Below are 22135 nucleotides of genomic sequence, written 5' to 3'. Positions count from 1 at the left end.
TTTCTTGCGCCTGTTGCTCTTTTCTGCGCACGCGCGCTTAAGTGTGCGTGTGTGTGTGCACCTCCGCTTCCTTTTTCGTTTCTTTTTCGAATAGGCTCCCCCGTTTCCTCTTTGGTTGTCAAAGTCAGTCTCTCTGTTTGTTTGTATGTGTGTGTATGTATATGTATGTGCATGTGTGTGTGTGTGCGTATGTGTTGACTCCTCACATCTTCCTTTTTCAGCCTCCTCTCTTCCCCTCCCTCCCTCTCCTGCTGCCTTCCCTAGCGCTTCTTTCACTTCCCCTCTTCTCTTCTCCGCATCTGCCTCACCTCCGCTTGCCTTCCCATCGCTTCCCTGTTTTTTTGACCTCTTTTCCTTTCGCTCTGCTACTCCACTCCCCCTCCACCACCTAACCTCACCCCTTCTTTTCTCTCCCTCTCCCCTTCACCTCCAAGCAAGTACCGCTCTCTCCCCCCATCTCTCTCTCTATTTATGTAAGGAACGTAAACAGCGCTAAAGTTGCACTGCCTTCGTTTCCTTTTCCCCCTTTTCTCTCGCGCTCTCTCTGTCTGTGTGTGGCGTGCGCGGCTCTTTTGCGCGCATTTCACCCCTTCAAGAAGGGGTGCCTTGGGACTGTTTTTTGTTGTATTGGATTGTGCTCGTTTTCTTTTTTGTGCGAGCTCTCCGTATACGTTTACATCTGTGAGGATTAAGGGTAGTGAAGCATCGTTGCGTTTTCGTGAGTGAGTGTTGTGTGTAGGAGGGTGTAAGTCGAAAGGGGCTGAGGGGACTGCGCGAGAGGGGTTGCCGCGTAAGGGTAAGGGTGACTCCCACGCCCACTCGCACGCACACAAACATAAAAAGTCACGATTTGGTCAATACGGCTGCGTAAACTGACCGTGGGGGGCTACGGAACCTCCTCAAATCACTTTAGAGAGGTTCAGCGCTGTACAAAATATGCAGATGCCCCTGGACGTGCCAGCGGCGACAGCGGCGGAGGAGGACACCCTCATCTCTCTCTGCCCCGAGGATGACGGCGATGTCCCTGACATGCCATTCTTCGCGGCGAGCAATTTGGAGGACCGCCCAATTGCCCCGGCCGCCGAAGACTACCCGCTTGGGTGCGAGGTGGAGCTACGCGACGTTGAGTTCGCCAAAATCGCGCAGGAAAGCAGCCACTGGGAGCCAATCATGGAGGCCGTCTTCGCGGTCCCTCGGCGCCGGGTGCGGGTGGACAGACACATCGGGGACTATACCTTTGTGCTGTGCAACGACATTGACGGCTTTGAGCGTGTCGGCTGTACCCTCTACCGTGCGTGCCTTAGTGAGCCCAAGGTGAAGGCGACGCGATACTACTCGAGCATTCGCAGCGGGATCTCCGGCCTGGAGCTTGATGGCAATGCTGAAGACATCGTAAGGAAGCCCGGGCAGCTTGGAGCTGCCACAATCACTGCCGCAGAGGCGATCGGCACAGTTGTGGAGGCAAGAGTGGTGGCAACGGCATCTGCCGGCAACAGTGGCGTGCTGACATCGCTAAAGTCTTTACGAAGCGCCCACAGTATGGGAAGCCTATCGGACGAGGCCCGCCGGCGCAGTTTTATGGCATACATGAGAAAGGGGACGGCAGAGATAGGCAAGCGCAACTGCGAGGCGGCGCTTCGCTTCTACAACCGCGCTCTTGAAGAGATGCCGGAGGAAGAGGCGCGGGTGCGCAGCAGTCGCTCTGTGGCGTATCTGCTGACAGGTGAGAAGGAGCGGGCGCTGGAGGATGCCAATCGCGTGGTGCATCTCCTTCCACGGGAGAGTGTCGGGTACATTCGAACGGGCAACGTGCTGCGTAGCATGAAAAAGTTTGTGGATGCGCAGAAAATGTACGCCACCGCGCTCAAGTTTGACAGCTCTAGCGCGGTGGTGCGGAACCTGCTTGAGGGCAACTCCGTGGCAATGCTGTACGAGGGTCGCACAAAGCGCTACAAAAAGATGCGCATTGTGTACGACAGCTCGATGAAGCGCGCCATTGCCGTCTCGGCGCAGAACATCGACGCGAACGAGATTGTGATGAAGGAGGCCTCCAGCTGTGTCTTTCCGCTCTCATGCGGCATATACCGCGTCGTGAGCGGGCGGCAGCGATGCCCGATGTGCTGCCACTGCGGCCGGCCCTTCGTCGATGAGGCGCAGGTGACGGAGCAGATTCCTGGCTTGACGAAGCAGCTCCTTAGCTCTCTTCAAGTGGTCGTCCACCCTGTCCCCTGCGACAGCGACTGCAACGCTTTCTACTGCAGTGAAAGCTGCAAGTCAAAGGCGTGGGTGGAGCACCACTGGGTAGAGTGCACGCAGCGCGGGCGATGGCGCGAAGGGGTGCCAGTGGTGCATCGACTGCTGGACCAATACGTCACGGCATGCTCTGCCTGCGCTCTCGCGGCAGATGAGCTGAGCGACGCCTCTCCGGCGCCGAAATGCGTGGCCGAGGACACGCGCCCCCTCATCACCGCTGCCTGCGTTCGCATAGCGGTACGAATGATGTCGCGTATGGTAAGTAGCGTGCTGCCTGCGCAGGAGGCGGTTCAGCAGTATCGATGGCTGCCCGTCGCTGACGTGGTGCGCAGCCAACGGAGGGAAGTGAAGGAGTTGCTGATGACGTGTTACGCCACGCTCTCCTGCGGGTTCTCGTCCGAAGACAGCGATCAGCTCACTTTTGAGGTGTTCCAGGAGTACTACGAGAAGGCCAAGTCGAACTCTATCATGATCTGTTGCTCCATGTGGCCCAAAGTGGTGGAGCGCGTCCGTGGCCACCTCGACTTGGTGACCGCAGAAGACAGCCCAGCCGGCATGCACGACAGCGAAGCCCCGTTCCACTTGTGCCTGCAGCAGATCATGAACGCTCCGCGCCAAGGCGTACCTGGCACCTATCATATCTGCATTTCCATGTTCGAGTTAGCTTCTCTCATGACGTCGAACAATTGTACACGCTCGGAGACGTTGCGGCCCAATGTGATGGTGCGCACGTTTGCTGAGTCGGCGGCAAGCCTGCGCTTGCGGACGCTACGGCCCATCACGAAGGAGGAGATGCTGACGATGACTTGGCCGGCGTACGATGCCGCATGAAGGAAAAGCCTCAAGCAACTGCTCCCTTCCTCTCCCGCCGCGGCCATTTCATCGTGCCCAACGAGCTGCTGCTCTCCTCCTCCTCAGACGCAAGCACGCCCGACATCCACGCGGAAAGCGCTCGGTGCTGCTGGCCAGAGGGCGCATATTCTTCTCTCCTCCTCGTCTTCCCGAGTAAAACGCCAAAGGTGCAGCTCCTTCACCTTTTCTTCTTTCCTGCTTTCTTCTTTTTAGCGGTACGCAATGGTGCGATGAGGTCGCACGCAGCTTCCTCTCGGTCTGTATGGGCGGCCGCTCTCTCTCTCTCTTCACCTCCGCCCCTTCTCATCCCTATGGATTTGCCCGTACGCGAGTGACTGTGAGAGTATCTGAAGAGTCACCCCTGTCATCCCCAGTGGTGACTGGTAATCGCGTCTTCTTATGAGTTGGCATCGGCCGCCGCTACAGCGTCACATATTCCTCCCTCCTCCCCCTACCCCTTTCTCTCGTTCGCGTTTCTTTTTTTTCTTTGTTTACCCCCTCCTTCACCTTCTCATTTTGTACGTTTTCTCTGTTCTTTGATGGCTCCCTCTCCCTCTGTGTCTGTGTGTGTGCGGGGGGGGCAGGGGGGGATGCGCGAAAGCTGCGCAGACAATATAAAGAGAGCAAAAAAATGAAAAAAAGACAAGCAGCAGACAGACGAAAGCTTATGCGACGCCGCATGGGTCGTAGCCTTCGCTGGCGAACATACAAGCATGAGTACACACACACACACGCAGACGTGTGAATTTTTTTCATGTATGCCTGCTTTCCCTTTTATCCTCACGGCTGATTAATGGCTCTTCGTAGTTTTCGGTTGCCAATGTGAGGCCGTGCTTCGTGCGCGATGCCGTTGTGTTTTTTTCTTTTCAAGGGCTTTTTGTGCCTGCGGGTGTTTCATGCATGGCGTTGCACATGTAAGAGCCGGTGCACGAGCGCCCCCACACCTATCCGACCGGCGCTTGCTTTCAAGCTCCTTTCTTTAGACGGGAAAAATTCTCGTTAAGAGGGAAAGAGCGCGTTTTCCTGGTGGAGGATAGGAATGAGGCGAAAAAGAAAAGATGCAAGCACTCATGCTCACTCTGCCCCCGTGTTGGCGTCACAGAATCAAAACAAAGATACGAGCAGCCGGGCGGCGAAAACGGCGCTGTAGGGGAAGAGCGAAGAAAACGGGGCGATCAGCGCAGGGTGTGATTGGCGTGTGCGCCACTTGGTATCAAGGCCTGCCGCACTTGTGATCAGAGCCCTACGAGGTGGCCAAAGGGGGAAAGGACGAGTATGCAGGGCAGCCGCTACCCAACTAAGCGTGATCAATGACGAAGAGTGACGGGGCTGGAGCGAAACCAAAACAACAACGGGGCAGGTGAATACGGGCCTGTGCATGCACTGAGTACGCTAAGGTGCATGGGACAAGAGGAAGTGGCGGATCTCCGTAGATGCTGTTGCTGTTCATGAAACAAGAGTATGACGGAGCGTCAGCGGCGATCAGCGATGCATAGAGAGGAGTTGAACAAGGGGAAAGTGGTAGCTCCAGCTAACATATAGGAGACGAGGATGCCAGCACTCTCCGTCTCCGGTCTCGTCCTGGCGCCCTTCCTGTGTGATTGCTGAGTGCTGCTCTCGCGCTTTCCAACATACATGCGACGCCGCTCAGAACGCTGCTGCTGTTGTTGTTGTCCCCTTCGTTGCTTTGATTGCGCTACCTTTTTTCTCCGTTTATTTCCTCGACAACGTCCCTTATTGGGTCGCGAAGCACCGCGATACCGCCCACAGTGTGCCTCTTAGCTCACTGGAGCCGCAGTATCTCTTTTTTCTTTTCGTTGTGTCCTTCGCTCTTGTGGCTGCGTCTGGGCGCGCTGCCCGTGCGCCGGCACATGCTCCTCGCCTGCGCCCTCTCAGCCGTTTCCTTGCTCTTGCCATGTGCACGGAAGGAATACGAAGAGGTGCGCATACGCCTGTCACAGAATGCGGTTGTCCGTACCTGTTCAAAAAAAAAAGCTTCACCATTACTTCCTGCTCGGCCAGGTTCTTTTCTCTCCTGCCGACACTCAGCAGTGCTTTCCCTTTTTTCTGTTTCGCCTCCCTCTCTCTTCCCCAACCCGCAACTCACCACACTCGTCCACTCATCTTCTTTTCCTTGTTGCTGCTGTCCTTTTTCCTCATTTCGGCCTCCGTTTCTCTTTCTCTCCTCTCGTCCCATTGATTTATTTGGTGCCGTGGTGGCGCCCCTCTCCTTTCCTCCCCCCACCCCACCCCTCTCTCTCTTTTTCTTTCTTCTTAAACAAAAAAAAACAGAGAGAGCCAACACTATTCAGCGCGTTTTCGTCCTGCGTACCCTTGGCGGCTTCTCTGTGTGCCCGCGTGCGTGCTCCTTATTCTTCTTTGGCTCTGACGTCTTCCTTTCCTCACGCGCCTCTTCTCTCCACTGTCTCTGCGGCTCTCCACTCCAAGGGAGGTGGTCTGCTGCAGCAGTGTGGCAGAGGTGAGGGAGAAGCGGGCGCACGCCTACTCGTGTTACCTGATGGGCAGTAGAGGCGCTTCCGCACCCGCTATCTGCCCACATATATATATATATACAGATGTGCCGTCCTCTCAGTGGTTACTTCGTGCTGCCACGCGCTGGGTCTCTTGATCTTTGCGGGCGTCTTACAAGTAGCAACGTGTGCACGAGGGGAGTGACCTCCGCGACTCTACGCGGGGAGGAAAAAGAAAGAGGGCGAAGTCGCGGCCAGGAGAAGGAGGGGCAAGAGGGAAAGGAAAAGGCGGAAGCGGCCACAGCCTTGTCAAGGAAGAAGGCCACGACGAAGCATTTGCGGCGGCTCTTCTTGTGGGGGTGTTGTCATGACACCAGAGGACACCTACCCACCCACCCACAGACACACACACACACACATTCCGGCATAGACACGGGTGAAGCGCGGAAGTCGACCCGTCGACGTACACGTGACATCACAAACGGAACCGGGAAGGAATGGGTGCCGGAGCACTGACGCGAACTTTTTTCTGCGGACTTTCGGCGCTTTTTCTCACCGCTTTTTTGTCTCCTTTTTTTAGCCCCCCCCCTTTCTCTCTGGCCTTGACCTTTTCCATGAAGCCCTCATCACCACGCAGCTTCGCTTCGTATCCTTCCGTCTGTGTTTTGTGTCTGTGTGTATGTGTACCTTCACTGCTGTGGTATTGGCTGTACTTCTTTTTGTGTTGGGTTCTCGTGATCCTCCTTCCCTGCGGGCCCTTGCACCCTTTTCCCCCCTTACGTGCCCGCATACGTGACGCTCTAGCGGTAAGAGAAGAGGGTAATCGAGAGAGAGAGCAGAGAAGACGAAGGTGAGACCAGGGAAAGATGAATGTCTGCGTGACTGCGCGTGTGTGTACTGCTGCTCGCCGCGAAGTCAACCCTGGGCTCCTCAGGTTCTTTTTTCCCCTCTTTACCTTCCCTTCACTTTACTCTCTTCCCTTTTTGTCTGCCCTTCCACCTCTGCCTCCGGCCGTTTATGCTCATGTATGGATCGCCTCTGCCTCTCGCGCGCGCACGCACACACAAGGGAAGAGTTCCTCTCCGTTCCCCTTCCCTCCCCTCTTCCTCCACCTACTCTGCTCCTCTTCCTTTGTTTCCTGTGCCTCAGTTCGGTGCCGGTAAAAGACACCCGCATAAAGTATACGTGTATATCTAGACGCGTTTCGATGTGCGCACACGTATATACATATATAGAGAGAGGACTACAGGATATGTATAGTGGTCAGCACGCTGTAGGAGAAAGGAGGGGAGGGGAGGGGCGGGCGGAAGTAGAAACGGCGAACCATGTCTGCTACGCGCCTCTGCGCAGCCACAACGTGGGCCTCAGCGTGAAGAGAAGAGGAGGACGGAAAGAAAAAGGGATGTGTGTGTGTGTGCGTGTGCGTGTATGGAGGGTTCTCTTCATTCTGCGCTGTGTGTGTGTGTGGTGCACACTTTGCCTCGTCACCGTTTTCTGTGACGCACGTGTGTGTGCGCTTCGCTTTCTGAGGAAGTCGCGAAGAAAGTGAAAATGCTGGAAGAGGGCGACTTCCCGCATCTTTGCTGTTGCCGGTGTCATAATGGAGGGAGACGGTGGAGAGGACAGCTGGTGATGTGCGCGTGTGTGAGTCTGAGGAACGCTACGAGATTAATCCACGAATGCCCAGATACTGCTCCACACACGGGCACGGAAGCGCAGGCGCCAGAAGGATGCTGACAAAAAGGGGGCGTCAGAGATGAGGAGGAGCCAGCATACGTAGCCGCCCCCCCTTCTTCCCTTTATACCTGTTCCACTAGGTTGGTAGGCTTGTTGTTTCTTCCACGAAAGAGGACGACTCCTCGCCGCATCGTGCTTCGCTCCTACATCCCCCGGGGTCCACCTTTCCCCTTCCGTTGTGGACGTCAGAGAAGCACAGGCAAGCTCACCACTGCGCTACTCGTGTTCTTCGCTTGCGTTGGCTTCTTCTGGATTCCGCTCAAGAGCACACCTCTCCGCGACCCTCTCGCACACGCCCTCGGCATGCCCACGCACGTCGTCCTCTTACTTTACCGTTATTTGCTTGTCTGTTCTTTGCGCGTTCACGCTATCTTTTACTCCCCTTGCTGACTTTCGCTTCGCTATCTCCTGTGCGTGAGCGCTCCTTTTTCCTTCCTATGCATCTCCCCTCCCTCCCTCCTCGTCGACCATTACGCTTCCCCTTTTGCGGCGGTAGCTGAGTTTCTTCTTGGTCTCTTTCCTTCCCTTCCACCCCCACCCCCATCTGTCGTTGATGTGTCATAGCGCCATTATATTCTTTTTCTTTTTCTATTTTTCGCTGCTGCTGCTTCACCTGACTTTGTCTTTATCTGTACATACCCATACAACCCGACGACACGCGTACACACATCCGCTAACGGGCATCCCCTCATTCCACGAACACGTTGTCGCGGGCGCCGACAAGGCGACAACAACAAAAGAGAGAGAGATCAACTCTGCATTGGTTTTCCTTCGTGTATTTTTTTTCGTGCTATTCTGTTTTTTTATTTTTCTTACTCCTTTGGCTCCCTAGACAGCGGAAAGGTGGAGAGGGTGGCTGGGCGGGGAGACGCACCCCTCCCGTTGTGTTGTGTCTCTCAGGGGGGTGGGCAAGGCCCCCCCCAACCCACCCCTTGCCTGGGGAGCAAGCCACGCATCCCCCCCTTCCCTCTTTCTCCTTGCCAGAGGCGGAGCCGCTTCTGGTGGTGGCAGGGCCGAGCACGCGTGACGCAAGGGTGCCGGTGCGATGTAGCGCTGCCGATGTCGGCGCTACGGTGCGCACATCTGCGCCACCCACATGGTGGGCGGAGTGTCGGTGCGACTAGAACGCTTGTCTCACCCCGGCCCCTCAGGGCATGCGGGGCGCGGCTGCGAGGCATCGCGTGAAGCGGTGCGTGTGTGCGTGGGTAGGTGGGTAGGTGGCGCTTGAGGCAGAGGCCGCGCACGGGCAGCGACGCCGGCGCACCCACTGTCACGCGCGTCTGCACGCCTCCTTTGGCACCCCACGCGGCGCTGGTGCCTGTGCGTTGTGCGAGACGGGCCGGGGGGATCGAAGTGAAGGCGACGTGTGTCTGTCTGCGCGCGCGCTTTAGTGTGTGTGGCACCCGAAACAGGCATGGCAGAGAACCCCCACTAATGGGAAGAAAAAAAATGTATCGATTTTGTTCCATCTTTTGCATTTTGCTTTTCGCCCTTCCACTCCCCTTTACCCCCCTCTCTCACTGTTGTGCTGGGCTGTCCTTATCTTTCTCTCTCTCACTTTCTCTGCGTGTGTGTCATTTGAGTTCGGCTCGATTCTCTGTAACACTCCTGTCTCCTCTCTGCATGTGTGTCTAGCTGTGTGGCCGATCGCGTTTCGGGTGGTGGTGGTGGTGAGAGGGGAGGGGGAAGGGGGCTGCGCCTCTCTCCGAGTCTGCCTCTGAGGCGAGCAAACACAGACGCGTGGAGATATCTTCAGAGACTTCGGTGGCTGTAAATTATGCGGACTGTACCGTCGGCGCTTAATGTTGTTCATAGCGTCACGCCTTCTCTCTCTTACACACTCTTTTTTTTCCATGTTGTTAATGTATATGCGCTAACACTAATGTTTGGTTCCTGTAGGACTAAACGGTGCTGATGTGTGTGTGTGTGCATGCTGTCGTGATGGCTGTGTTCAAGCAGGTGCAGGCGTCCTACCTCAACTTCTTCCAACGCCTTCTTTTCTATCTCTTTGGCTCGCTGCTCCTCGTTTGCGTCGAGCGTTATTACGAGTGTGGTCTCTATTTTTCTTTTCACATTCTCTGCGCACCTGTGCGGGTGTGCTGACACACAAACACACATATATATATATATCGACAAGGCATCTCACTTGAGACGGAGTAAAAGAAGCGAGCAGAAGTGCAGCAGCCGGCGCGGTCGGGCAATGGAACGGTTTCCAAGCGTAGCGTGTGGAAGATGGAAAGGTGAAGGACCATGCGCGCGTCAAGAGTAACCTGTGGGCAGTAGATTTGCTCACCTTCACCTGTGGCAGGCCTTCTCGCCCTCCACCCTGCCCCCCTTCCTCTTTCGATCGCTTCGCTTGATGATTGGGCATGCCGGCGCTCGGCCGGAGAGAAAGAGGGCCCGGGCCACAGAGACACATCAGACATTGAGTCGAAACAGCACGAAAAAAAGCAGGAGAGCAGCTGTGCCGCGCCCTCGGGACCCTTTAACCCTCTTGTCTTCACAGCCCCCTCTCAGTTTCTAATATCCTCTGCCCTCACTGTTGCTTTTCCCTTCCCGCTTTCTCCATATGCGCAGCCCTCACTCGTCCCCTCCGGCTTCTCTCGCTGTACAGCACACCTGTACGTGAATCGTTCTTAGCTTTCCTGGTCCCCATTGCTCCTCCTCCTCCCGCCCCCTCCTCACACTCTTTGCGAGGCTCCGACGTCAGAGCCCTGATGGAGAGGAAGAGTCGACATCCATAGCAAAGCAGGCCAATCCGCTAAACACCGCTCTGCCCTCTCTCCTCTCCCTGATTCCTCTCACTTACACACACACACACACAGACTCCCTGTCGCTTGTCGAGAACGGTTCGGCCTGTGCGCCGTTTCGTTGACTTGCGCGTCTGCGGCGCCCCTTCCGTTCGCCTGAGCGCTCTCTTCGCTGCTGTCCGCGTTCTTGCTTGTGCGAGGGCAACGGCGTGGAATGATACGAGACAAAGAAGCACGGAGGCACGCCAAGCTACTCGATCAGGAAAATGATTCGCCGACTGCGGTGTGTGGCAGTCACCGCGGCCACGGGCGGTGCGGACAGGAGGAGCATTTCTCAGCTAACGAAGGAGTTTGGCCGGCACACGCACGTTCCAACCGCAGTCGAGGTGTCCCGTCACAAGAAGGGGCGCCTGACTGCAATGGAGCGCGTACAGCTCTTCTGCGACCCCGGCACGTTTCGCGAGCGTGATGCGCTGGTGGAGCATGAGTGCCACAACTTCGGTATGGAGAAAAAGAAGGTGCCGGGCGACGGGTTCATTACAGGTACCGGAAAGGTCTTCGGCCGCCCTGTGTTTCTGTTCTCGCACGACTTTACGGTGTTTGGCGGCTCTCTCTCCGGCTCCAACGCATCTAAGGTGGTGCGCATCATGGACGAAGCCGCCAAGATCGGTGTGCCACTTGTGGGCTTCAACGACTCGGGAGGCGCTCGTATTCAGGAAGGGGTGGATTCGCTGGCGGGCTACGCCGACATTTTCCTGCGGAATACGCTCTTATCCGGGGTCGTTCCGCAGATCTCCGTCATCATGGGGCCTTGCGCCGGCGGCGCCGTCTACTCGCCCGCCATCACCGACTTCACGTTCATGGTGGACAGCTCGTCCTACATGTTTGTGACGGGCCCGGAGGTTGTTAGCGCCGTCGGCGGCAAGCTTGTGACCAAGGACGAGCTTGGCGGCCCGCGCGTCCACGCGACCAAGTCGGGGGTGTCGGCAGGAACGTTCCCAAACGACATCGTCGCGCTGGCACAGCTCCGCCGTTTGTACTCGTATCTGCCACTAAACAACCGTAGCTCTGCCCCGATTGTTTCAACGGACGACAACCGCCACCGCGACGTCTCTTCACTGAAGACGGTGGTGCCGCTGGAGGCGCAGGAGGCGTACGACATGCGCGATGCAATCCTCCCTGTAATTGATTATCACTCCTTCTTTGAGATCCAGCCGCATTTTGCCAAGAACATTATCTGCGGCTTCGCCCGTGTCGAGGGGCGCACGGTGTGCATTATTGCCAACCAACCGAAGGCGCAGGCTGGCGTTCTGGATATCGACTCCTCGGTCAAGGCTGCCCGTATGGTGCGCTTCGCGGACGCCTTTAACATACCCATCATCACGTTTGTCGATGTCCCAGGATTCCTGCCTGGTGTGCAGCAGGAGTACGGCGGCATCATTCGCCACGGTGCGAAGCTGCTCTACGCCTACGCCGAGGCGACAGTGCCAAAGATAACGATCATCACGCGCAAGGCCTACGGTGGCGCCTACGATGTGATGAGCTCGAAGCACCTCCGCGGCGACAGCAACTACGCCTGGCCGCGCGCTGAGATTGCCGTCATGGGCGCCACTGGTGCATGCAAGCTGCTGTACTCGAAGGAGACAGCGGAGCAGCAGGCGCAGCGTGTCGTAGAGTATGAGAAGGCATTCTGCACCCCCCTCTCCGCCGCTCGAAAGGGCTTTGTCGATGCTGTCATTGATCCAAGCGAGACCCGTATGCGTGTGTGCGAGGACCTGGAGCGGCTGTCCCAGAAGCAGCTTCACAATCCATGGAAGAAGCACGGCAACATTCCGCTGTAAAACTGCTCTCTTCCTTTTTTTTCATGCCCCCCCTCTCTCGTGTGCTTGCGTGTCTTGCGCTGTGCGCAATCACCCACTTGTTTCTCGCGGCCGTCAAGCGACCATCGACGCACTTCGGAGTCCTCTTTCTGCTGCCTTTCCTTTTGTTTCTTTGCGAGTACGGCACTTGGCCCTCTTCGCTGGTCGGCCCTGGCGCGCGTTATCGCCGCCGCTGCTGCCGGCGGAGCACACATGCTGAGTCTCGCGGTCTTGCCCCACCCCTTCCCACGCTTCGCTTATCCACTGCCTTTCTGATTGCTGCATCTCTTTTTAGCCTCAAGACCCGCTCATGTGCGCCTGCTGTATAGCTCCCTCCCCCAATTTTATATCTCGTGCGCGTCTGTGCGCTGTTGCTGCCTTTTACCCATGTGCACGTATTGTCTTTGTCTGTGCCTCTGAGTATCTGCTTGATCAACAAAGAGGGTTCGAGGCTAATTTGATGCGACCCCCCTCCCCTTCAGCGTGCGCGCTTGCATCGCTCTCGTGGAGACATCGACGTCGTAAAATGGGGGGCGATTGCGCACCTAAAAGCGAAACAGAAAGTATGGCTACTGCGAGAGATGCGCACACCTCATGCGACTGAAGAGGAACGCGGTGACAGCGATACAGCACCCAAAGGACAAGCGGAAGAGAAGGAACTGATTAACAAATGGCATTGAAGCCTTCAACGCACGCATTCGATGGTAAACACCGCCGCATCGCGAAGTTCAGGAGGCAGAGGCGGACAGCAAGAGAGCGAGAGAGAGAGAGGGGAGAGAGCGCGAAGGGAAGCGGGGTCGTGAGCGTGGCTCATGTGTGTGACGACAGTCTCCCTTTGCGGCGTCCCTCTCTCCTTTTTGTCCTCATCTCCCTTTTTTGTCCCCGCCACGCCGCCTTCCCGTTTGCTTTTTGAGTCCGCATCGGCGCAAGCGGCGCTCTCCTCAGGTCCCTCCTTCGAGCCCGTCATGGTTTTCCCTTTGCATGAGCCTCTCGGGCACGTGTCGGTCACTGTCCCTCGAATTACCTTTCCGTCCATCACTACACGTTTTTCGTCTCTCTCCCGCACACACACACACACACATACACATACACATACACATTTCTTGTTTTTTTTCATCTCGCAGGCATGTGCGCATGCTTCGTATTCTTTCGAGCGACTTCCCCTCTGACGCCGCCTCGCGCCACCCCGCTGCCCGTCCCTTCACCCCCACCCCCTTCAATCCATTTTCCCCGTCGCCGTCCTTCTGCTGACCTCTCAGTCCGCCAACATACGTTTCTGTTCATTTGGCACTTGTAGCGATGCGCCAACAGATCGATGAGAATGTGAGGCCCCTTCAAGCAGCGGCGCCTTTCAAGCCTGAAATTATTTACGCGAGCAAAGCCTCAGAGGAGCTCGCGCGCCTCGTAAACGCCAGTATCGACGGTGCCAACGGTACCCTGCACAACGCCTCCACTCGGGTCGCGTCTGCTGCGGCAGCCTTGCTGTCCACCACGTCGCCTCCGCTGCTCTCCATCTCCACGCCATCGGGTAGTAGTTCCGCCTCTAGGGACCACCTCGTTATGACAGAAACGACTACGACCTCTCTGCTTAAAGGGGGCATTGACACCGTGGACACTAAGTCGCTCTCGGAGCACGTCTCGCAGCTGTCCCTGTTGCACTTGCTTGGCTGGTTTCTTCTGTTCGCTGCCATCACAGTGCTGACTGTGGTCTTGCTCAACTGGTGCCTGCACAGCCAGAATGACGCCGCAAACGATGGCGACGACGAAGAGATGTGTGGCAAGTCCGCTGTGTCGTCCTCAGCGCTTGCTCAGGGCACACATACAGAAGGGCTAAGCAGCGCTACATCGTCGTCAAGCCGTCTGCTCCCCTCTCGTGGAAACCTAGCACGGCAGCAGTTCTTGGAATCGCGCAAGACGGGCATCGCCGTCAAGTCCTATGGCGGGACGGCCTCGACGTCTCCGGTCATGTGATCGTCTCCTTTGTGACTGCTTTAGATTTGTTTTCTGTCTGTGTGTCGGTGTGTGAGCGGGGGCCCATTAGGTGGTTGCAGATTTGCCGCTCCTTACCTTCTGCTGAGTGTCGATGACGGTCGCGCCACTGTTGTGCGGTTTCATTCGTTGTCGGCGGTGCGTGTGCCTATTGGGGTGTTTGTGTCGGCGGCGAGCGCTTTTTCATTTGGAGGTATGGGGCGGACGGGTCTGGAAGAAGATGAGAGCTTGGCGCGAGAGAGGCTTCATGGAACGGCTGTGCCGGAGATGGTGCAACGTGCAGAAAGAAGAGAAGGGGGCATTTGGGGGGCGTGCATGTGTTTTTGGTGGCCCTGCCGGTCCTTATTTTTCGCGCGTAGGCCACTTTCCTTCTCCCTCAGCATTCGCAGCCGTTCATCTTCTTGGCAGCTCGAGCCACGTCGGCGAGATGCAGCGAAGGGAGTGGTGACTGCCGCTAGACACGCGATACGAGGCCGCGGTCACGACCGCCGCGGAGACGGCGGGTAAAAGGCATACCGACAAGAGCACGATGAAACAGGAGAGTGATTGTCTGCTTAGGGGGCAGAGGCTCGAGGAGCAGCGCCCGCGCGCCGCCTCTACTCGGCCGGCGTCTTTCCTCACTTTCCGTCCTCAGCCGCTGGCACAGAGACATCAGCCATGTTCTTCCCCATGCAATCTCGATGCGGCCGCACGTGCTCTCTATGAAATGCGACGACACTGCGGTGCCGTCAGCGTCACTGGTGTGCTAGTGAAAGGGACATCCTCCGTGCTCTGTCTTACGCCATCATCGGGCCAGCTCCTTCTCTCCACCTACTCATACACGCATACCTGCGCCACGCACCACCGAACGTACACCTCGTATGCTTCTTGTGCTGCTGTGTCTTCCTTCAGCACGGCAACGCGTTGAGGCGGGGAAGCCGTTGGAGCGATGCGGGCGAGGAGGAGGCGGAGGGGGCCGACTTGAATGTGCAGAGCTTAACTCAGCATGGCAAAGGAAGAGAATCGAATGTGACTCGGAGGGAGAAGACGCTGCTGACTGGGGCATTGCGACCGTGAGTCGATCTCTGCAAGAGCCGACTAGGCTTCCGCGCTCCTCTTCCAAGCGCGATTAGTGTTTTCCGTTTTGCGCTCGTGCTTGCGCGCGCGCGTGCGTGTCTCTCTTGCCCGTCAGCCTCCCTGATGTGTCCTCCACCGCTTCCCCCTTCTCTCCCTTCCCGCGCGTGGGTGATGTTTTTGGGCTACTCGCTGCTGATGCACCTCACGCATGTGGCCGTGTGCACTGAGCGACACCATTGCGTCATTGTACTCAGTGTCCCATCTGGGCGAATCGCCACGTACCGACCACTCCACCTGCTGCCGGCCCTGCACACGTGTACACTGTTGTTTTTCTTCTGCAACGTTTTTACAGCAAGCCGTGCTAGAGGGCACACCTCTGACGAGCGTTCTACCGGAAGCGCAGCTCCCCTACACAGATGCCCCTGTGTGCATCGTCCCCTCCCTCGCCCGCTCCTCTTTTCGTCATGCGGTCGCTTCCACTGTGCGTCGCCCTCACCATCGCGCAGCTCTTGCTCCTCTGTGGTATTCCTGTTACCGTCAGTGGACTGGGCGAGCAGCTTTCCCACCACGAGGGCAAATACGGCACCGCAGGGCTGGTGCCCAACAGCTTTGGCGACCCGCGCGCCTCTTGGAGCTATTCGAACCTGAGTGCGTGGCCGCAGCTGTGCTTGACGGGTAGCAGGCAGAGCCCTATATCCTTTACACACGTGGACCCGGCTGAGGTTGTGACCAATGCCCCGCTTAGGCAACTGCAATTCTCCTCGGAGTGCATCTTTCCACGTCAGGTGACGCAGGTGCGAATCGTGAACGAGGGTGAAATGAGCACAGTCAGACTTGAGGAACAGGGGCGCTCGCCGGACGACTTGAGCGACTGCACCGTTCGTGATCCGCTGAACGCGTCACGCGTGTACCATTTCAATGGGCTGACCTTCCATGGCGTGCCGGTGCACCGGCTTCGCATGCTTCGCCCTGCCGCCGAAATGCACATTTCCTTCGCCGAAGATGGCTCGGACGAAAAGAAGCACGAGTCGCTCATGGTGGCCGTGATGCTAGAGGCCTCCGCCACGACTAACAGCACCTCTGCGCGCGCGCTGAGCCACATTCTCGCCGGCGCCACCCTCCCGCCGCCTCATGCCATGACGACGTGCTTCCTGGCAGAGGATCTCTCTATCAGCTCCCTCTTTCCTGAGCGCCAGAGCTACCTGCTCTACGACGGATCCCAGACGCACCCGCCTTGCACCGAAAACGTGCGCTGGGTCGTGATGACGTCGCCGGTTTCTCTTCCACCCATACTGCTTGTTAAGCTGCGTGATTCGGCAGAGTCGACACCGAACGGCTTTCAGCGCTTAGGCAACGCACGCCACCCACAGCCCCTCAACGGTCGCCTTATTTATCGCTTCGACGACAAGTCGGCTCGGGCGAACGACACCGAGAGAAAAAGTAGCTTTGAAGATGCGTTGAGCCGTCATGGCGAGGACATGTCGAAGCGCGCCCCCGATGCACTGAGGGGCAGTGTCCCGGCAAGGTCTATTGCGGACGGAAGTCGTGACAAGGAGATCAGCAGCAACATCCTTGCCACGCCGGTACTGCCCAGCTCTGGCTGGGCGTCAGGGAATAATATCGTTCGCCCGTCTTCGCCACTCACGAACTACACCCTGGGCAGCAGCAGCGGCCCATCGTCGAGCCATGAAGTGGCGAAACCGGTCACAGAGACCCCGTCGCCGGCCCCCGTCTCCGGTTCAAAGGAAACGGACGCGGAGAGACCTTCTTGGGCCGACGACAGCCACACAGGCGGCTCTCATGCAACCGCGAACTCCTCGTCAGCGTCCCTGAGAAGCGACGCACCGTCCGCTTCGTCATCGAGGACCGATGATTCTCTGCTGACGGGGCCGCCTCTTCTCGAGTCGTCGTCACAGATGGAGCCAAACCACTCCACGCCGCATCCAACTGCAATGGCGACATCCACCACCACGACGTCGACGAAGAGTCCGTCGGGGAACGGGCGAAAGAGGGGCGCGAGCGGCGGCGCCTCGAGCACCCCAAACGCGGGTGCCACGCTTCTGGACTCCATCACGTCTTTCGCAAAAAGTGCGTGGGCCTTCGTGAAGGCCGCTGGCGTACGTGCCTTTCAGGTGTCTGTGGCCTACGCCGAGGCAAACCCATTGCGGGCAGGGCTCATCCTGCTGGGCAGCCTCGTACTCATCTATCTTATCCGCACGTGCTGCAACGGGTGGAGGCGGCCGGTGTATGTGGTCGGGATCAACCCGAGTGAGCTGCAGCCTCTCAACTCGACCAACCAGTTCGACCGCTACGGCGGCACCGGCACCTCGGCTGTGCGGCCCGCCAATAGCAGGTCGGCGTAGACCACCAACAAAGGCGTCGGTGTATTCTGGTGCGTTTTTCGATGTGAAGCATGGCCGCACCCCACAAAGCTGCATAATCCACACTGGTGCAGTCGTCAGGGCGGCACAAGAAGTGCAGCGTCATCTCGATAGCGGCTGCTATTGCTACGGAGGCTGCTCGAAATGAAGCCGCAGCACGTATCAGATACCTCTTGGCCTTTCGAGTCAGAGCCCTCGCAGCAGGGCTTTCAACGGAGATATACATGGTGCTTTATCTCATCTCCCCCTGCCTGCCACCCCGCTACATCTCTGCCGATGAAGTGCCTCGGTCTGACGGGGCAGGTGGGGTTACGCACGGTAGATGACAGCGTGAAGATAACTAAGGCAGCGGCGGCAGCAGAAAGATGCTGGCGCTCCTCTGTCGGGGCGCGCACTACTCTTATCACGCATGTGTCTATCGATATATGTTAACATGCCCATATTTCTGCTCATGCGCGACCGAATGGGTGGGCCTCTCAAGACGTTTGCGCTTCGCTCCTCCAGACTTGTCTCCTCACCCCTCCGTCACCCGAGAGAGAGAGAGACAGACGGACGGGTCAACGCGCGCGCATGCGTTTGCGCATCGCACCGCCTTGGCTTCAAGCGTGCGTTTTCCCGCTGCTCTCTTTTGCATTGCGCGCCCTCACGTCGCCCTCCCCCGCCGTCGTCGTCAGCGCCTTCTCTGGCACTTTTTTGCATTTCACTTTTTGTGTTATTTTCGGTTTGTGGTGTACGCCTGTACGAATGTGAGCGTGATGACTCGTCGCCGCTACCGCCTCCCTGCCCCCCCTCCCTTCCCTCCATGGCTGCATCTTCGGCCCATCAGCCAGGGGCCTTCGAGGCAAACGATCGGAGGGCAAGTGAAGGTGGAAAGAAATGAGGAGGAGCCCCTCGCGGACGGACGAGGAAGTCCCCCGGCAGCGCGGCAGGAAGGTTGGGGTAGTGTCACTGGCGACCATTTCACCTCATGGCTGCATGGAAGTGTATGCCCCATTGGGCACACTCTCATTCCAGCTTGCGTGCAAAAGGGCTTCAGCCGTGGCTTGCAGGCAGGAAGGCCGCGTTCTGGTGAGCAGAAGGGTCTTGCTCTCTATCCTGCCTTCTCCAGCCCGGCTGCTTCCTCTCGTCCCCTGGGCCACTTCCCCTTTCCTTCCCTATCTTGGCGGATAGCGGAAGACAGATGAGGCGGACGTGTCTGCGTGCACTAGTCTGTCTCTATGTGACAGGGAGTGGTGAGGGTGACACTAGCAGTGTCCCGCGTGGTCCTGTATCCACCCGTTGATAGGGAAAAAGGGAATAGGTATCCCCTCTGCACCCCTTTCTACCGCGCACGCGCCCTCCTGTTCTTTGCCCTCTCTCCTGTCGCCATGGAAGTCGCTGGCCGCCACCACCCTTTCACTGTCTTCTTCCATCTCGGGCGTGCAGCTGCAGTGGCGTGTGCTCCGGTGCAGTCCCGCCTCTGGCTCTCTGTGGCGTACTCATTTCTCGCTCAAAGAGAACCACACGAGCACTTCACCTTCAGTGCTCGCACACACACACACACAAACACCGCTAATAACAGCAGCATCACTCCTCTTGTAAAGCGACTCCCGACTTCCTCTTCCGTGCAGACGCACACAACCAAATCCGACCGTCTTCAGGGGATGCAGAGTTGTTTCGCCGCCTGTTCACAGGTGGTGTGCGTGGCAGAGGACACCGCCGTGGCGTTTTACGCGCCCAAGTCACTGCGGAAGTTTCGCGTGGAGCGACTCAACGGGTCCCGCGTGTGCGGCGTGCATCTGCAGATCGCTTCAAGTGCGAAGGCGGTGCTGCACGTCATCGACGCTGAGGCCACCTGGTTTGAGTTTGCGATCGAGGGTGGTGCACCCTCTTTGGTGCGCTCATCCTCGATTGAACTTCCACCAGCCTCACCTGCCTCCTCGGCTGCAGACGCCGACGATGGCGTAGCCGTCAGGGCCCGGCAGCAAAAGTCGGCGAGCGGGACGGCAAACTCTGCGGCCGCCTCAACGGCCTCCGTTGTGGTCGCTGCCCAATTCCACGTGCAGCAGGCACAGCTGCTCGCCGTTCTGCTAACGAAAGCCGGCGCCTACGAGGTGGCGCTGGGCCCCGCCTCATCTACGAAGGCGACAAGTGCGCCGGCAGCGGTGGTGGTGCACACCTTCCCGGAAGCCGTGCCACATGGGTATCTCGCCGTTGGGCATTTCACTGGCCTTATCGTCTTAGCCGTCCCGCAGGCGAGCGAGTTCCTCTACTCTTGCTTCACGGACCGTCTCTCTGCACACCAGCCGCACCGCCCGCCCTGTCCGCCTCTGTTGTCGCGCTCCGTGAATGTGCAGATCGAAAGTGTTGCCTGCAGTCCAACGAGCATGGCGGTCGCGGTTGGCGGTCGGCGTGGCGAGTTGCTGATCTACACGGAGGTACAAGAGGCACACTGTTTTGCTGACCACTGGCATCACACGCCACTGACAGCACTTGCCTTTGCTCTAGACGGCACCGCAGTCTTCACCGGCGGCCGCGAGGCGGTGCTAATAATCTGGGACTTGGTGTCCTTTGGCCACAAGAAGGTCACGGTGCAGCTGGGGACGCTGCAGGGGATCACGCCCTTCAGCGATGCAGGGTCGCAGCTCTTGCTCTCCTGCGGGACATCCACGCTGGCCGTCGCGGACTTGCTTCAGATGCGCGTGACAGCGTCGGCGGAGGGCATCGAGTGGGCCGCGGAGGATGTGTGCACTGGGCTGGTTGTTGAGCAGTGGCGAGGGAGTCCGGCGGTGATTCTGACGGGAATGCCGAATGTGCTGCGTGTGTGCGACCCGTACACGCAGCAGTGTCTCTACTCGCTGCACGTGTCCTCGCAGATGGAGACGATCCCGAGTCCGCCGCGCTACGGAATTCAGTTTGTCGGGATGCTGAACGACAGCCGCTCTCTCGTGACGTACGAGTCCTTCTCCTCTACGGTGCTGCCCCCGCTGCTGCGCTTCTGGGAGTATGACGCGTTGCGTAAGCAGCATGTGGAGACGCAAGCCGTGTACTCACCGCACCGCTCCGCTGTGCTGGCCCTGGAGGTAGACAAGCGAGGCGGGCGAGTGTTCACACTGAGCTCTGAGGCGATGAAGTGCTGGGCGCAGACTGCCTTCACGCTACAGGACACATACGGCACCTCGTCTGGCGGCTGGCACAACCACTCCACAATGGCGACCCCCTCCCGGCAAGTGCAGGCCATGGCCCTGTCCGCGGACGACTCGCTCTGCTTCGTTGCGGATGACTGTCTGCACGTGTATTCCGTGCACACCTGCAAGCCTGGTGAGCGCTGGCCACTCCTGCAGCTTTTGCCGCAGTACACCGAGACGCAGCCGCTGCGCCAGATCGTCGTGGCCCCCGACTGCAAGCATGTCGTGGCAGCCGGAGAGCACCATATCTTTTTCTGGGCACTCGACAAGTGTGCGGAGGAGCCGGTGCTGTTCAGTGTGGGCGAACCGCTCATCACCGCCATGAGCGCTTTAACGGACGCGACGGTGGCAGCAGCACTTGATGACACATCCCTTGTCGAGCTTCGATGCTGTGCTGCCAGTAGTAGTAAGGGTCCGCAGTTGGGCGAAGTCGTGCGCCGCATCGCGCACGCCTCTCGCTTTCCGCTGCGCCACATTGCCCCACTGCATCGAAATGGTCAACGTCTCGCGGCTGTGGACGCTGCAACAGGTTTCAAAATTTTGCAGCTGCCGAAGGAAACGGCAACCACGGCGCAGTCCTTCGTTTATGAGTGGGCCGGAGCCAGCGACGAGGCGAGCGCTGCGGGTCTCGTGGCGAAGGGCGACAAGGCCGCGCAACTTCAGCTGCAGTCTTTCTTTAAGGAGATGAATGCGATTCAAGACTCGCAGGAGACAACGATAACAGCGAACCGAGAAGGCGCCTTGGCCAACGCGCAGCAGACGGCTCAGGCGGATCGATGGCTAGCTGAGGTGCTCGGTGAGCCAGCCTACACGGTGCCGCCCATGAGCGCTATTCTCTCCACCTATCTACAGCGTCAACCGTAGAAGGGTCTGAGACAGCGATGGGGGTGGGGAGAGGAGCCAGTGGCTGTGGATACTCCTGTGCCCTTTGGCTGCTCTCCGCGCACACGCCTGAAGGGGGGCCTGCTCATGTGCCAGTGGGGTGTGCGACGGCTGCAACGCGGGACGAGGGCGGCTCTTTGGAGCAGGCGCCGAATGTATGTGGCAGCCATGATGCGATTAGTGATGCTCGGTGGGCCGGTGTGTGGGCAGATGATTTGAAAGAACGGTGGTGGAGTGTGTGTGTGAGGGGGGGAAGGGTGTGAGGGCGGCTCGGTAGTGCGCAGACTACGCAGCAACGGCACCTCTGCTGCTGTTTGTGCTCGGGGGCTTCCATTGCACACTCACGTCACCTCGGCCCCCACCTCTTCGGTGCTGCTCTCCCTACGTTCCACTCACGACCTTTTCTTTCGTTTCCCCCTCTCCCAGCGGTGCTTCTTTGCTGGTCGGTTTTCCTCTTAACGCTTAATTCGTAACGCGCGCAGGTGTGGTGAGAAACTTATACAAGGCTGATAACTTCTTCCTCTTTACCCCCCCTCCACCTCTCCGACCTCGACCGACTGCAGCGAGGCAGCTCGTCTATCCCCTCACATCGTAGCACGCGCACACACCCGAATGTGGCCGAGTGCGCTGTCGTCGACTTTTCGTTGACTTTGCCTCTGGTAAAGGCGCCCGTGATAAATCCCTCTCCCTCCTTGGAGTGTAGCGTTGCCTGAAACAAGGATAGATCGGGGGTAGTGT

The 22135-nt window shown here is 58.2% G+C and overlaps 5 protein-coding genes across 5 annotated transcripts; all 5 read left to right on the top strand.

Annotated features, from left to right (window-relative positions):
- Positions 1-936: 936 nt before the first annotated feature.
- Positions 937-3084, top strand: LSCM1_03062 (uncharacterized protein; the record flags this gene model as incomplete). The annotated part of the gene is made up of 1 exon (XM_067320614.1): positions 937-3084. The coding sequence occupies one exon, from the start codon at positions 937-939 to the stop codon at positions 3082-3084; it is 2148 nt and encodes a 715-aa protein (XP_067177224.1).
- A 7245-nt stretch (positions 3085-10329) lies between these two features.
- LSCM1_03061 (uncharacterized protein) lies at positions 10330-11904 on the top strand (the record flags this gene model as incomplete). Its single annotated transcript, XM_067320613.1, has 1 exon — positions 10330-11904. The coding sequence occupies one exon, from the start codon at positions 10330-10332 to the stop codon at positions 11902-11904; it is 1575 nt and encodes a 524-aa protein (XP_067177223.1).
- A 1317-nt stretch (positions 11905-13221) lies between these two features.
- Positions 13222-13893, top strand: LSCM1_03060 (uncharacterized protein; the record flags this gene model as incomplete). The annotated part of the gene is made up of 1 exon (XM_067320612.1): positions 13222-13893. One exon carries the CDS (start codon positions 13222-13224, stop codon positions 13891-13893), a length of 672 nt encoding a protein of 223 aa, XP_067177222.1.
- A 1538-nt stretch (positions 13894-15431) lies between these two features.
- Positions 15432-17330, top strand: LSCM1_03059 (uncharacterized protein; the record flags this gene model as incomplete). Its single annotated transcript, XM_067320611.1, has 1 exon — positions 15432-17330. One exon carries the CDS (start codon positions 15432-15434, stop codon positions 17328-17330), a length of 1899 nt encoding a protein of 632 aa, XP_067177221.1.
- A 1661-nt stretch (positions 17331-18991) lies between these two features.
- LSCM1_03058 (uncharacterized protein) lies at positions 18992-21379 on the top strand (the record flags this gene model as incomplete). Its single annotated transcript, XM_067320610.1, has 1 exon — positions 18992-21379. One exon carries the CDS (start codon positions 18992-18994, stop codon positions 21377-21379), a length of 2388 nt encoding a protein of 795 aa, XP_067177220.1.
- Between the last annotated feature and the right edge of the window lie 756 nt (positions 21380-22135).

This window comes from Leishmania martiniquensis, chromosome 28 (genome assembly GCF_017916325.1).
Source record: "Leishmania martiniquensis isolate LSCM1 chromosome 28, whole genome shotgun sequence".
Classification (NCBI taxonomy): Eukaryota; Euglenozoa; class Kinetoplastea; order Trypanosomatida; family Trypanosomatidae; genus Leishmania; species Leishmania martiniquensis.
Note: the sequence above shows the minus strand (reverse complement) of the source record. Positions and strands in the feature narration are given on the sequence as shown.